Source organism: Pieris rapae, chromosome 3 (assembly GCF_905147795.1).
Source record: "Pieris rapae chromosome 3, ilPieRapa1.1, whole genome shotgun sequence".
Classification (NCBI taxonomy): domain Eukaryota; kingdom Metazoa; phylum Arthropoda; class Insecta; order Lepidoptera; family Pieridae; genus Pieris; species Pieris rapae.
The window spans coordinates 4317177-4334871 of NC_059511.1; the positions used below are offsets into that span (position 1 = coordinate 4317177).

At 31.7% G+C, this 17695-nt stretch overlaps 1 protein-coding gene across 3 annotated transcripts in view; it reads right to left on the reverse strand.

Annotated features, from left to right (window-relative positions):
- Positions 1-17695, reverse strand: part of LOC110997082 — a 61886-nt gene that overhangs the window by 26084 nt on the left and 18107 nt on the right. The window contains exon 1 of one of the 3 annotated variants that reach the window (XM_022265059.2): positions 900-2336. The exons of the other annotated variants lie outside the window; for them this stretch is intronic. Coding sequence (XP_022120751.2) covers positions 900-1997 — 1098 coding nt within the window. The 5' untranslated portion in view covers positions 1998-2336. Of the gene's footprint in view, positions 1-899; positions 2337-17695 lie in introns of those variants that run through there. 3 annotated transcript variants of the gene reach the window in all.

Consider the following 17695-nt stretch of genomic DNA (forward strand, 5'->3'; position numbering starts at 1 on the left):
AACACAATGAACTTGTAAACAAACCATTTATTATTAAATATTGAAGGGTTACATGAAAAGTTTTGCTGTGTATACTTGTTGGATCTTCAAAGATACGCGTCCTGAGTAAAACTTTAAAGAAAACGTAAAAGTAAAGGTCTGAAAGGTAAAGTAATTTATAAAAACTTCAATAAGGTAAAACCATTCTTAATACAGATTAAGTTAAGTACAATTTTACTAATAAAAGACAATAGAAATGCGATGAATAGAGTTCTAAGTACATAGCTGTATTATTTAGTTAAGATAAGGATTCCGGTATCGTTGTTAACGGATTTAACAGGATTGTTATATCAAATAGAACGTTAAGAAATATTTTAAAGACTTACTATAATGGTAACCATTTGTATTGTTAAAGAAAGGAGAGAGATTTTAATATTAATCCTAATACTGGGTATAACTTAGATTCTATACCTATAAAAACATACATACATATTATTTGTACATGCATAAATTTTTGAACTTTTAGATTAGGTATCTTGTAAATATTCAATTTATGCTAACGACTATTTAATTATCTAATTATTTTAATGCACACTTAATTAATAAAAACGGCCATTAATGATTATTTTAAAAACGTTGACAAAGTATTGTACTTGAAGAAGTCTCTTATCAAATACAAGTAGTCACTGAGTTATAATGTAGCTCTGCAAATTAACTCGATAAGATATGCGGTATTTTTCATTGGGTTTCATAAACTTTGAGATAAAACCGGCGCCAACTTTATACAGAAAACGTTTAAACCTTAATCAGTTTATTTGGACGATCTTCTATCCCGCACTATTAATGCCTTATTTATTATACATCCTTCTAATAATAACATATGATCACACAATGATCTAAGGAATGACATGATAACTTACCTCATCTTCTTCATCCTCGTTGCAAAACGGATCAAGAAGCGAATTCTTCCAAAAAATAACGTCCGGTGGTATCGCGTACGCATCGTTATCCCTTAGATTCGCGTATAAGGGACTGTCACGACCTACACCTTCCGAACTTGCACTTATCAAACTGTCAACTTCAACACTGCCTCCACACGAGCACCCTTCGTCTGTGTAACTGTACCCATATTCAATTTCTTCGTAAATGTTCTCGTCTGTTAGGGCATCGCGTACCGGCTCGTAGCCATCTTCGCACGTCTTGTCCGGCGTCATCGCAGCGACTGAATCGCACCTGTCTCCTACCTCGTGCAATGCGTACACGGTATACGGTGGCGGTGAAAAGTCACTAGCCGTATCGAATGACAATCGAGATATTGTCGCGCGCTGCTCCGCCTGAGACAAAACTCTGCGAAGAATCTCGTCCGAATTGTGATAACCCGTCGAATGCGACCAAACAACTGCATATGTTTCCTTGTTTACTTCCTCTGGGTTACATTCCTTGTAACTCCAAATAGTGCTCTCGGAATCACTATCTGAATCGACTTGAGATTGACTTTCGGTTATGTCTATATCATCGTAGATCGTAGGCGAAGGAGCTTTCACTTTTCGCGGAGGAATAGGTGGCACTGTCTCTGAAACACTATCTTCCATCACGATCACACTATTGCAAGGCGTACTTGTCACGAACGGGACGGACGTATCACTGTTTACGTTTTGTTTTGATTCAGTTATTGTTGTGTCCTTGTCAGGTAAACTTATGTCTTCAAGGCATTGGTCAAAAATATTTAAAATACTGAGAGATATCTGTGGCTGTGTAGGCACGAGATTTCTTTGGTATTCATCTAGCTTGTAAATTTCTTTGCCCAACTGGGAAAGTATTTCGTTAAAGGCTTCGTCCGACTCGGATTCTTGAGACACGGCTGAAGGGGGTCGCACAGACACCATCGGATCGTATTCTTCAATTGAACCACGGATATTTGTAAGCCAAGCGATGACTGGTTGCGCGGAACGATCGCGCAGTGTTTCTACTACGGCGTGCGGAATCCAACTTGTGACCTCAACCATTCTGCCACTCATTTACAACACGATAACCGGTGTATGAATCAGCGATTGGGATTCCGCGAAGGGACAAGCCTCGATACGTCTCCGCAGCGTAACCGTATTCAAATTGAACATTTAGTTTAGCGATATCGACGACATTTGCACCCGGCCGCGATTTCTTATCATGATATTTTCTTCCTAACATAAACGTTACAAAATCTCGCCCGCGGAGGCATCGCTGACCTCTGTGATAAGGATTGATAATATTCGCTACTAATCTGTGCTAACATGAACGAAAACAAATTTAAAAAAAAAATTGTCGTCTTGTTCGCGCTTTTCCTTATTTAAAATTAAACGGAAGCGTCCGCGCGCGGCACGTCCAACGCGATAGTGATGTACAGAGCATCAATTAATGCTATGCGTTCATTCCTCACGGAGTCTGTGACCGATATTCTATGTTATTTCTGTAAGAAGCATGTCGTAATTGCTAAATACTAAAAGCAATTGCAGTGGGGATTAGATAAAAAATCAATTAGTGATATATTTACACAATATAACGGCCGATAGATAATGTTCTCATTCAAAAATATTTTCCCGTTAATAAATCTTCTTTGACTATGGTCAATTTGTATGTACCTACCTTTTCACTACTATGTAAAATTATTATTAATTACTAAATGAGGAAAATACGCTCAGCGTATCTGTTATTAATGCCTATTTACTCACGTTGTTGGTTTTCTTTGTAAGCGACAAATTATATCTAATAACTATATACAGTAAGTACATATTTTAACGATCACGTTTTACAAAGTATTAACTTTGTCTACGACTTCAATTGTTTTAGATTCACGTAACTATGGCTATATATAACGTATTTTAAACTTTAATTTTAAAATATATAATAAAATAATAATACTACAAAATAATTTCTATTTGGAAAGGTAATTATTATAATCACAAAATACTACGGAAGGTATATGAAATTTAAATTAAAAAGTTTACGCACAGTTTATCCTTCTTGGTATGCAATTAAATTTCACAATACATTTTTATCTCCAAAATATAACTTTCATTGCGTTCTACAATTAAATTTTCTTAACGCTCGAACTCACTAGAGCATACGAACGAACTGTATGTTATATAATAACCAACTAAACTAATGTCGCGTCGCGAACATATACCATACACAATACTAATACAAAACTAATTTCATTAAATTTACTTATTGGAAACAATAAAATTCTATTCCAGATGGTAAGTTTAAGACGGCTACATCTCGGAGTCAAGGTTTTACAAACAAAATTATCAAGATTCCAAAGATATTGTAGACAAATTGTGATTAATTCCATTTATTGATACAGACTATACTAATAATGTATAAAAATATCATTACTATTCTAAAAAACCACTTCAAAAGCGTTTCCTAATAAATTGGAGTCCATTGGGTGCAATTGACAATTAAAGCAGCCTGTCTGTCAATTGTTTAAATTGGTACACATCATCAGAGTAATTTTTACTTTCTAGACCTGAATAAATGCTGGCACCGCTGAAGTTTAAAGGGGTTCGGTCCTTTCCAGGTTTACAACCAAAATTAAGTCCAAACTCTAGTCAAACTCAAGAATATGTAAATATTCAAAATAGACATTTAAAATACGCTTATAGAATTTTTCGATTCGAACATTTCGATGAAAAAACATAACTATTTACTAAAAATATATATTTATTGGACCTTCTCTAAAAAGTAATTGATGAACCTTTTATAAATATTATGTCCCCTAATGAAATAAAATTAAAATTGATAAAACACATCTGTGAGCCCGCATTTTTTACAGTTCCATAAATTAATATGCATTATCCCATCATTTCGATTAATATTGTATTCAATATTTATATATTTATGCAATAAATGTGTTCACGTGATGATGGTAGAGTTTTCACATAACGAGGTTCATCTCAAATCCAATTAGACATACGGGAGTCATACTTTGCGCTAACTCTCTAACGTAAGATCAGAATGAAATTGCCTCCGATTAGACTTTGTATAACTTTAGCAAATTGCAGTGTTGTGTTATCAGTGAACATCAGTATGTGTAGCGACTAGCGCGCTTCTTGTGTAAGATGAGAATCCGTTCGGTTCTTTTGAACTAGCAAATGTTACATTGACAATTATATATAAACAAGCTGACCCGGCGAACTTTGTTCCGCCTTAATGGCAATAAATAAGCATTTTTTATTGGAAAAAAATACAAAAAAATTAAATACCTACATTAATCATTCATTATTATTTCTGTATTTTAGTACAAAGGTTGCATATTTGCTCTCGTGATTGAGAAGCACGAAGTCGAGCCATACTATTGGCGCTGTTCACGTGCAATTTGTTGTTCTTCTTCAGTCCTTTCATTTGCAGTATTTCGAATTCTTCTTGCATTACGGCTTTGTCGGGAAAGATTCGATCGTCTTTGAAAACTCAAATTTTCAACCATACCGAGTTTTATAGTTCACTGTTTATACGAATGGGCAATGGCACTATCATTACATTATAATTGTTAATTATTTATTTAATAGAAATAGTTTGAATATTGATTTCTTACAAATATCAAATTGTCATTACATAGCTGTCATTATACGTCAATATTCTTATTCCAAGTCTGATTCCTTTTTGTTATACCACGTTTTATAGTGACTGACGTTTCATGTCAAGTCCCACGGGAACGCTGTCGAACGGGATAAAAAGTAGCCTATGTCCGTCTCCTGGCTCTAAGCTACCTCCATTCCAATTTTCACCCAAATCTGTTTTGCCGTTCCTGAGTTATAAGTGGTGTAACTAACACGACTTTCTTTTATATATATAGATATCTATACATGATATTTACGAATATATTTGACGACTGTTTTATGTACGAGCATGTATTTCAAACACTCCAACTTTATTTAACAACAAACTTTATTTATCTATTCAAAGGGGGAACGCTGCCAGTATCTTCGGAACCTTGCCTAAAGGGACTGCTTTTAATAATATATTTTAATAATTAAATTTTAAGGTTATTTATTCTATTTTGTTTAATATTAAGTTTTGAATAAATATACATCAAACTATCTGACGTCGGTATCAGTAAAAAAAATACAATCTGACTATAAAGAAAACTTATAAGGAACAACAAAGACGTCACAGCGGATGTGGTAGCTAAGAAAGTAGTTGCAAAACCGATTGAGCCCACATTACTATTCAGGTCACATAATGAATAATTGAAATGAACAAAACATTTGTTTGCTATAAATCATTCGACTTATGAAATGGACCATGACGGCAGGCGAGCTGTGGCACATTAATATGTATGTAAATTGTGTAGAATATGGTGATGTTAAGGGGACTACGTTTGCCTTCTACTTTGTCTGCATGGAATCAAAAATAAATTTAAAACCTTTCTTAGCAAGAAATATATCTCGATATACTCACATGATATATTCTTTATAGATGCAGACAGACAAACGTTCTTAAAGTATCCGGTAAGCGAATCAAAGAGAAGTTAAAAATAGACAGTGTATTCAAATTACTTATTACTTCCGCATCCTATTCGTCATTACAATGGTGATTGTGGATTAAAGTATAGGTAGTTTACATACAAATAAAAATTATTGTCTTTTTTCGTATCTTACTAAACAGCTCGTCATAAAACCTTATTGCTAATAAATTATTCTAAATATGTATTTTATTATTTTAAGTTAAATGAACTACTTTTCATTTGTTCTATTTAAAAGATGGATTAAACGAAAGATCATTTAATACATAACAAAAGATGCAATAAATTCAAAATAAAAATAAAAAAAAACTGTAACTGTGACTGACCAGAAATGGTAAATATTACATATTTTAAGGACAACGTTCATGGTTTTAAATAAAATACATGGATTATACTGCCATCTTTTAACTGAACATTAAACTAGAATCGTTGCATTAGTATTGCCGCTCATTAACACACACTAGGTGGCAGCTAATGTAAAATGGAAACTGCAAGAAAGGTAGTTATGGATATTAACACTAGATGGCGCTGGTTACTATTTTACAGCATACTAACAATAAGTACTAGTTGTATTGTAACTACGATCTATGAATAACGACGCCTCAGATTTATGACAGACTTCTAAAACGGCTGCAAAATTAAATTAGCTAAAGGTTATCCAACTCTTGAAACTTCATAATAAAACATGATTAAAATCACAATAGTAATAATAATATAACAGCTATTAGGTAAATATATTTTTAATTAGGAAATAATATGAGTTTTAATACCATGGTAATTGTTTAAGAAACAACAAAATTTTACGGCACAAATAAAAGAATCAATTATGTTAATGTGGCTTAACTAAATACCTATGCTTTAGCGTACATTTAAATTTAAATGCCTTCCTGCGTGCTCTGTACGTTTTTGTATTAACTATCACAAAAAGTAATGCTACATATAACCTTGGCGGCTTTGACTTGTTACCAATGAATATGTATGAGCTCTCTACGTTAATGATTGTGCACTGGGATACATATTAAGTTTATTTTAAATATTTCAGCGTTTTCACGGTCACGAGAGAAACTCTATTTGTAAATTAATATCGTTGCTTGCGCTTAGGTTTCTGATACTATCCTACATGAATTTTATTGATCTTGCTCGATGATTTTACATCGTCTGTCCATTGCGTTTAAAGGGAACTGAAATACCAATTTATAAAAAATCCCATTCTTCAGAAGTGCATAATATGTTCTAAAAGCCAGTTCTGAAAAGGGCATAAACAGGTCAAAGACTGCACAACAATGCACAATGACTTCTCAAATAGCTTATGGCACCACACTTTAACACAGAGATTAAGCTTCTAATAAGTTTTTTATTTCATGAAATCATATGTAGTTGTCATTGAGCACTGACTATTTCCAGTTCTTGTAATTTAACTCATTATTTGTTTAATAAAACCATCTTGAATTTATATTTTTTATTAAACTTACGGAATTCACATGACTTGCCGAATTTTTGTTGTGTTTATCATGGATTAACCCACTTCGAGGCTTTCATTTTAAGATATTTCCTACCACAGCATAGTTAAAATACATTTGTTTAAATGAGAGAAATAAACAAAGCGATTTCACCCAAATCAACACATTACCATTTATATTTTACAAATAACGTATATGTGTAAAATAAAATCCCGGCTAGTGACTGTTTAACTATTAATGTCACGATTAGGTCGGAATTTCAGTGGTTTATTTGCTAAACGCTGAATATAAATATATTTAGTAGGCCAGACGGCTTGGCGCACTACCAATGCTGTGGTAATGGACATTTGTATACATTTTTAGAATACCTATGTTTTAGATACACAATTAATTTAATATATGATATTTAGTTATGTTTAAATAATTTCGTTTGCTACCATTGTGTAGGCATCGTCGGTTTATTGCGGTTCACGATTTCACTGTGTTATATTCTAGAAACAATTTTAATTAAATAACCCTGTTTGACAAATGCCCGTTCCAATTGTAATGAGAAGGTACCAAACAGGTGATCTTTAAGGTCAGCAAGTGGTCATCTGGGACCGGTCGTGTCCCGTTATGCGACCGACACGGAATGCCATACTTTAGTCTTCCACGACAAATGAAAATTGCACGCGGTTCTGGATAAGGTCTGCGTTGGCGCAGATCCGAAGTCAAATAGTATTTTCAAAGTGTGCTCAATATATTTAATAGTCTGGTTCAATTTCGCATTTTGATCAGATATCTATTTCTTGTTTCTTTATAGTGTACCTACTCTTGACTACGTAATAGTAATTATACTTTAAAATTAATGAATAGATAAGCAACTGAAATATATTTAAAAAGTTTGGATCCAGTGGTATTTGTTGGCAAGCAAGCGAGGAAAACTCCAGCTCTGCGATCACCGGTAGGTACCTACTCTCTACAACACTCCAACTTAAATATCTTTACATAGCGCCTCTGCACGTGAAGGTCCCGGTCCAACTCTCCCCTCCAAGAGAATAAAAGTTGAAATAAATGTTTGAGAAAAGACTCACGTATTTTTTTTTAGCTTTAATGTTTTCCGCCTGTAAGCTGTATCTAAGTTTGCTTTCTGTTCCTGCCAATGTGAAACGATTGACTGCAATATGAGGAATCGTACCTTAAACCTCATCAGTGATTCGCAGTTAAAATTAATTTATTATCTGTTATTTAGGTAAGCTAAAGGTTTTTGTTAAATATCGCTTAGTACCCAATACTTGAGAAAAACAAGGCCGCCGACAAACTAGATTATTTTATAATCCCACATCTTAACATACTTTTCGATGTTGCTGCTATATAGGCTTTAAATTTTTTGTATAAGAATGATATTCAAAGATTAAATACTCAACAGATTAAGAAAAACTGAATCACACTAAAATTTTTTGTGCTGGTCGCATACATAACGATTTGTATTTGTTACGGTATCTTCTTAATTTTAATCAATTCCTAGGCAAATAGGCCTTTGATGCCTGACACACGCAGTTGGCTTTTGAGTCTAAGACATGCTGGTTTCCTCACGAAGAACGATTGGTGAAATCGTATAATAATCGTAGTTTTTGAGCTTATCGGCTTCATACAGGCAGAAGCGTATTATAAAATATGTAAGGATTTTTACAAAAATACAATGAGTATACCTTTATCATTGCATTTAACTATTTTTTTGGCATGAAAAATTATTAACCACATATCTCGTCTCAATGCATTATGAACTGATTCGTTCAACTAAATTAGAGTTGTAGAAATGCTAAATCGTGTTTGCATAAACAGAAACACCAGATCGATAAATTCCAGTTATACTAACGGTACGATGACTGATCACCCGAAACGCTAATATTTTATGTAAACGCTAACTTTATTGGTTATACACACGAAGATTCATCACTAATGTGTAGAGAATTAATAGAAATTATAAATGATAATTAAATTTGTTAATTGAGCATATAGGCAGTCATTTGTTTACTGAAAAGTTCATATTTTTTCAACATGTGAGCCAAAATCACGATTTCATCTATTTCACAGCGCAAAGCTATTGTTTATGTATTTGTAATATTCACACAGACTGCGACAAATATACAGAGGCGAAATCAAAACCTTTAAAATAAAAAGTAACAACCGACTGAAAAAATCAGAATTACTTGTACGTTGTTAAACACAACATGAATAGAAAAAATGTCACCAATTACAGTCGTTATCGCACCAATCTACTACGCACTAAATACACATAAACCAAAAGTAAATAAGCATGAAAATTCAATATAATTAAGTATATGAGCATATATGTCAAAAGCAATATATCGCCTGCCAAATCCAAATCTATCTTTATATATTCTACTGTACGTGTGTCACTGAACTCCCTTAAAACATTTGGAACGATTTGAATGATGTTTTTGTATACGTTTGGGTGTCGCCCTGGATGGTTTAGATTCACAAATTAACCTGGCAGATGGCGCTGCAGTCGGTATCTAGGTTATTTATCTATACAACAAATAAACAGCTGGTACATATATCCATCCTCTGTGCATAGTGGCAAAATTTGTATGATCAAGTGGAGTCGAGTTTTTTGTATGTGTACAGGACGTCTGTCGGATCCGCTAGTAATTCTATAATAAAACACGACCTAGTAGTGTAATTTTCTTTTCTTTAGTAATCATATACATAATAATAAGATATTTTCCTGTTATTTTAAATATCAAACAAGACACATATTTGGCATGATAATACGATTTTATTTTTAAAATGTAGGTTAGTGCCGTTTCTCGATCAATTTTGCCGCTTGAATGGCATTTACGCAACAATATAGTTTTTGTGTACAAACCTTAAAAACTAGGTGAAATTCTTCGTTACTTTTATATTTTGTTTTTATAAAATATATAAGGCTTTAATGTGTTGTTTATTTTAAAAGAAATAGAACAGCGGAAAAAGTTTTACTGTAATAAACGAGTTCATGGTAGCTTGACGTTGCAATTGTGTAAAAAGTAACAACAAATCTGAGAATTTACATCGCAATACTTAAACGCTTATGAAGCTTACGATTCTGAATTAATTAATATTCGTTAAGTAAGCATATTTTAGTATTCAGTACAAACTATATGATGTATAACTATACTTTGGTGTACATTGTCATACTAAAATTAATCATATAAATAATATACAATCAAATTTAATTATTAATCATATGTTTACGTGAATACGACAAGGTCGATACTTTCAATAACTATACATATAATACGTTAATATAAACGATCAATAGGATATAAATACACTGCACATATGTTGGAGTACGAACAGCAGTTAAAACTCAGTCGATATGATTTTTACAATTTAGAAACAGATTACATAAAAAGTGAAAAACTCCTCTATATAATTAAGAATGCACGTACGTCAGACGAACGCTTTAAATAATATACATTGAATATTGTTTACATTGAACAGACGAAACTAATTGGCTTCCTTCTGAAGTAATAAGAAAGAATCCGAAAAGTGTAATAAGTTTTAGAGAACGTATCTCGTTGGCTCTAACAAGCGCTCGACCTTACGTAAAGGTCAGGGCTGTTACATAACGATGCAGCACTTCATCCCTCGTTCAACACTCTTCCTGTTACAATAAAGATAAACATTAAAATAAATATAAGACCAGTTAAACACTATGGTCTAATTTTATGATTTATTTATGAATTATCTTAGGGTAGGAGGATAAAACCATCCAGTACTGCAACCTATTAAGATCTGGATTTATATGTTTTATGGTCATGTTTAACACGTGATAGGATAGAATATAATTTGTTTTTCTATTTATCTGTTTTTAATTATTAATATAAGATGTTGGTGTAGTATTACTATATTTGTGTTAAAAATAAAATAAACTGTTATAATAGCTTGTACAACAATGATAGTTTTATGCTATTATAACTAGTCTGGCCATAAATACTGTTACATAAATGCTTAATAATTTTATTAACTTAATATTTTTTAATTATTTTGAATTTGGAACAAAAACTAAAACTAAAATTATTTTAAAAACTTCTTTATATTTTGCGCAATTTCACATATTCTTTCGTGTTCATTATGAAATTACAATAGGGAATTGAACATGAACAATACAATAAGGGAATGATAAATAATGCTCCCACAGTTCTAAAACCTCTCAGCAATACACTTTAAAAAAAATATACCGTGGACTTTCTGGCAGGATTTTGTACCTGGTCACAAGGAACGAACTACCCAAGCCTGGCCTGAAACCAACGTTCTTTTACTTTATAAGAGCTGAAGACAGGCCCTCGTCTAGCCCAGAATTCAACCCTTTAGACTTTAAATTATGGTCAGGTCATTATAGTCAGAGAACATGGCTTGCTCAAAACGATATAGCGACATTGAGTCTCAAAATCTTCGGAGAAAGCAGTGGCGAAATTTCGCTTGGATAAGTGCGTTATCCATAGAATATTTTTTTTTATTTTTCGCTGATACTTTATATGTATTTTCGTTTGTAACAGAACTTATGGCTGGACTAGGTATATTTATTAATGACTAAATAAATCACAAATAAAAAATAAAACAGAAGAGTTTATCCTTATAATTCAGACATAACAAATACAAAGTAAAATATGAAGTACAAAGTTCTGCACCTATTAAGTAATGGGTAACGACTAACCTATGAAAAAAATAAGAAGCCTTTTTCTTTAATAACCTATAATAATGTATACAACCTACATGTTCTAATACATTTGAAGGTGTAGATAGAAATTTTCAGTTTTGTCTCGGAGAACCTGCATAAATAAAAAAAGTATCCAGTAGATCGGGACCCTATAGTTTATGGTAATATGATATAGATAGAACATAAGTTACTAATAGTCAATATAATGAGTGCATCTTTCGATCAAATTAGAAGCTATGATGTTTTGTATAAGTAGTTTTAGCAGAAATAATGTCCCTTTCATTAATAAATCGCATGGCTAGTATACAAAGTGCAATGTTCAGCATTTTGTAAGAGTTATTACAAAATATTATTACAATGATTTACAAGATTTATAATTGTCTTAAATCATATATCTTTGTGGTCTTAATATAAGGCGCAAATAAAATTAAAATTCTGTGTTTTAATTTTAAATACAATTAGTTCTTCCCAGAATTTAAAACAATACAGCAAAATTGATAAATCCTACGCAAAACCTTGAACAATAAATTGATAATGCCAAAGTCAAACCTACATGCAGTACTATTAAAATATTCGAGGTTTTATGGATAGGGGCCTGATACATTGCCATGAATGCTCTTTTAATCAACATGGAAACAAACCGAACACATTCTTTGGACTAGTTTTATGTGTATTTATTTTGTCTCTTGTCGTCCGTATTTAACTTTTGTGTGTTTAACTAAAGAATTTCATTAAATATTTAAATTTATGTGTAATGCACACATTTGTAAAAGATACAATAAAATGCGTTGTATTGTTTATCACAATTGACTTCATAAAAAAGCAAAAAACAGTGAACGATTAGGCAAAAATTGCCAAAACCGAGCTTCGCTATCACAAAATAAAATATGTGAATAGCTTACGCCTGGTTACAAGAAACCATACAAATTGGACCACGTTTCCAAAGTTTTTCAAAAAGCTTCATGCACGTGGAAAATCACGCGAATACTTTAAAAATTTAGCTAAACTTGATTCTAGAAAAACTACTTTCTTTGAAATTCCTTCTTTAATTCATTTTCGTGTTTTATAGAATATTCCGTTCTGCTTAAAATTATTTATAAAAATTCTATAGAAATTTTAATAGTTGAAGCCATTCTCATTAGAGCTCATTAGACCCTAATTAGTAAGCTTGAATATAATTTTTTCGTTTATACATCGACTTAAAATTCTGATTGCTCAATCAAGTTCTCTTGAAAAAGTTTCAAATCATTTTTGATCCAAATCAAAATTAAGTATATTATGTTGGATAATGTGTGTAAATTAAAACAAATAATGTTAGAAAAAATACGAATATATAGTTTTTACATTTATTAAAATAAGGCTTCTAAACTCGATTCGTGTTGCCTTATCCTGGTAATACCACGAGTATGTAGTTGATAAACACAAAAGCAAAACAAAAAGCAAATGGAGCATGTCTTAAATTTCAATCATTGTTTCCTTAAAAGATACTCGAAAAAAACTATAATTATCTTAACGTGAACACAACGAAGGTTATTTTGCAATTACCAAATTTTGCTTATTTTTAAAATAATCACAATATATACAAATAACAATGCAATAAATAACGAGTTCGACAAATGAGGTCCCATTTGAAAACACGATTATTAATTCCGGTCTGGCAACATTGCTAGGTCAAGTTCTCTGAACTAGTTTCGACTCCTTTCGTTTTAAATTGTCTAGATGTAGTCTATATAAAATCTTTTTAGATATGTGTTAATTATATTAATATTTATGCTTCGCCACCGGTCATGCACTGGTTTTTAAATCAGACTCAGATGTCCTCGAAGAAAATGTTTAAGCTTGAAAGAGTTTGTTAAATATGTGCATTTACAATCCATAAACATATTTATTATTAAACTTTAATTGTTATGTCTGATTCTTAGGTAAATGACAGATTTTAGTTTATCAAAATTAAAAAAAAACTATGAATTTACTAAACTGTTTAGTACCGTTCTTTGTAAGATTACATGCATCAATCATTATGCCATGCGATTAGATCAAGAGATCTTATGAACATTTATATTAAGATACTTATTTTTATTGTATTTTATATTAAGATAATTATATATATAGAAAACTAAAAATAAAATATTAAAATCATAATCATGTAAATCAGGCTAAACTATTCAGTCATCAATTCACAATAAGAAATCTTCATTATATACGATATAAATATTTCTACACATTTCTTAGTAAATCTAGACTAGGGAAGCCATAAAGTGAGGCTAGGCCATGAGTAGGCACTGTATATATTATATGTACTACCATCTTATGTACATACTTTTAAGATAGTTACTACCTTAGGAAATACTTTAATTAAAAGTAGAAAATTACTTTGTACTTTAATAACTTCAGTATCAAACGTTTTGATTTTAATCTACATAAAACATTTTTGATGGGAAATATATATTTTTAAAACAATTAAATTGCTTTATTGAATTATATAGAGGCAGTATATATAGTTCTCAACGAGCAGTTATAGCGAAAGAAAAACCACTACTTGCACATACAAAGTTCATCGTTTCACAACAACTGTAACGTAGAAGTAGGTAATATCTAATGGTATTAAAGCGAGTCACATCTCATGTTACACACGTTTCCTCAATGCAAGCCTTACGAGTTACGACATGCAATATTATTACATTATGAAACTAACAAATGTAACGCCTTTTGAAATCTCAAAATTAGTCAATTTTAGTTTTATAATGTTCTAAGGAAATTCACGTTTTGAAAATTGAACGTTTGTAATTAGCGATTTTGAATATATAAGAACAATAAGAATTGGATGAACATTTAACCATATTTTAATATGAATATCTAACAAAACCATTTTATAATTATTTAATTCTACATGCCAACCAGTTAACCAATTAACAATTTAAAATTTATTTTTATTTCAAGAAGTGCATGAGATATTGACTTTGACTATATAAATAAAAACTCGAAAAAGACTGGACAAGTGTTCGAGTATTTTTTTATATTTAGTATTATACTAGTATAGTGAACTCGAAGAAAGCTATTTCGCAATATTAGAACAAATATAAAAAATAATTGAAAAATTTAGTTTTAGTTAGGTTTTTATTCTAGAAAAGCGAACAGTCTCTATGTGGAAGCATACCAAAATGTTCCATGTCTTGTTTAGTTACTATAAAGTTACGCTCAGTAAAAAAATCAAAACCAAGTTCGCGAGGACAGATATTCAGTATTGAAACACCAAGGTTAAAATGTGTAACAACCAAATTTACTAACATTTTCATTGACGCATTGCTTAAATTTATCCGCAAAAGCTGTAAAGGCCGTAAAAGATTTGATCGCTGGTCAATGTCAAAGTTATTTCTACACCAGAGCGTGCGAATGTAAACTGTAAATCATGATAAACAAATAGTATGAGTTTTGCATTAGAATTATACTAGGTATAATTTTAGGGCGATATTCTTGATAGCAATAAAAATTAATAAGAATACGTCGCTAAAAATTAATAGTAACCAAATAATGAGTATGCCCTTGTACAGTACAGTAATATTAGTGCGCTGAAAATAGATATTTCTGCGTATTTCTAGGACTATTTTTTAGCATCAAAGTGTGTGTTGTTTACCCGTCATTCATTTATTCATTTATTTAAGTATGTACACTAAAGAGAGAAAAAAATCTCCATCCAATAATTCAATCCGTGCATTCTATATTTAAACCACTGTCAACTAAATTACCATATCCGTATTTACAGATTCAAAATAAAACCTTATTGTCTACGCCTCAAAGGTCATATAGTATAGAGTGGGGTGCGTACAGGAAGCGCATATGAAGTGACAGGAAGGTACCAATTGTCTGATCGCCCTTGCCGGAGATTATCCCGTGTCTTTTGTTTATGTTCTCTCATAGACAATGTTCTTTACTTCCTCATTTCATTTGTTTAATTAAACGCCAAAGATCATTTCAAAGCAATCGGTCATATTAATGTTTTTCACGTTTAAAGTTTACAAATGGCACAAAATTTTAGCCACACTAAAAAAATCCCTTGAAGTAAACAAAATATAATAATTTAGGAAAACCAAACAACAGTTTTATTTGGGATGATTTATATCGGGAATTGGAAATACAATATCTTTATCTTTCTCTACAAAGGTGGATTAGGTGAACAGCATATATAGCATCTACATATAATATTATGTGTTCACAAGTAAAAGCAAAAAGCATTAAACATTGATTGTAGACTAGCATGTGATAATACGGTTCTGCGCAGAACGACGCAGTCAAGCGCAGTTATGTAATGCAATTAGGTTGTTATTTTTAAAAAACACGAGCTGATTTTGATTTAAACCACTCACTATTTTCTATTCTCCTATTAGGAGAACGTATTATTACTACTTCGCTATTAACTAACCAGCAAAAACACGCTTAATATATTACATGACGAGGAAGAATAGGATACTTTTCTAATGTCTCAGATTTTCGATTGATTATTTCAATTCGTAAAAAGTCAAGTTTTAATTTCCTGTGTAAATCGTACGGAATCCAGTCTGTTACGACTGTTTACAAACTGTTTGCAGCACCTAAAATGCCACAGACGAAGCATTTCCACAAAGCTTCGATTGAGCAATAAACAATAGAATTTGAGAATTGCCAATAGATTGATCTGAATCGGACGTGATGGAATGTCGCATCACATTGCATTCATTAACGTTCAATCGTATTTTAATTACGACGCTTTCTACAGACTACAAGCTACACGCTTTACCTGCTTCCTGTTTGGTTTTTAATTTTTTAATCAACCGTACTATACTTAACAATAATAAGTGAAAATAATTTGCATCACGTGCCCATAAACGTACCTATACTTTTAAAGACATGCGCAAAACATCATGCCTCTTCACCTGGTTATAAATATATAAATATTCTTAGATATAATTGATTTGGTTTTAAAAGGTCATGCTGTCTGGAATCAGGCAGTTCACGAAAGATCCTCATTCATTGAATTAACTTTGATCAATCTCCCGGGATTCAGGCTTCTAGGTTACAATTCGGATACAAGATCAAGTGCGAAGTAACTCTTACATCTGGCAAGTGCTTATTAAATTGACACATGAAAGTGTCACAGCGTTAACTTATCACAGCGTGAAAAGCTTTATTAAAAAAATGAATATTCTTGCTATTGTTTCGAGTCTTTAATTAGTTAAATTAGAGATTGATTGCGAGTTGTAATTGCAATAAATACGGCTGTTAAATATCAAAAGAGACAGTTTGTCTAGACCCTGGTATCAACTGTCTACTGTCTAGACAATCTATGCATAATAATTATAACACAATATATTTATTTAAGAAACTGTGTCAATACACAAAATGCATGAAACCACGCGTCTAATATTTATTTACACAGCAGTCGTCTATTTCTTATCGACCATAGTGACTCAACAGTTTGGATGAGTAAATAATCAAAAATGTGGTACTACGAAATTGATATCTTGCAATCAGAACAAGCAACCTTATGAGGATTTAGCTTGTATGTTGATATGTATATCTATATATCTTTATCTTTGTTTATTTCAGGATGTCATTCCTTCTTAATCCAACAAATTATTGTATACTGTCTGAAAGATGAGTTGATCGACTCTTTCTAGCTGATGATAGTGTGAAATGTACATGCGGTACAGTATAAGCGATGTTTGAACATCTTAAAATAAAAATAATATCAAAGAGTAAAACATCGACCAATTGTAAAAAAATAAAATCTGAATATGCAGGTATACATTTCCTCACGCAAGCTACGGTAGTCTACGGTACTGACAGATAAAAAATAATAAAAATTAAAATACCCGCTACACCCAAGCCACTGGACCGCGACTTTCCGGTTCACCTCCCGTCATCTGATACTTTATTGAAGGTACACATTATATTAATAGTGTTCATTCTTTATTGGAAACTTAATATTCTCGCCAAAAACTTTGAAAGTTTCTTAATTATAAATGACTCGTACGACCCAGATGATTTGTGCATCTAAACTTTAAAAGT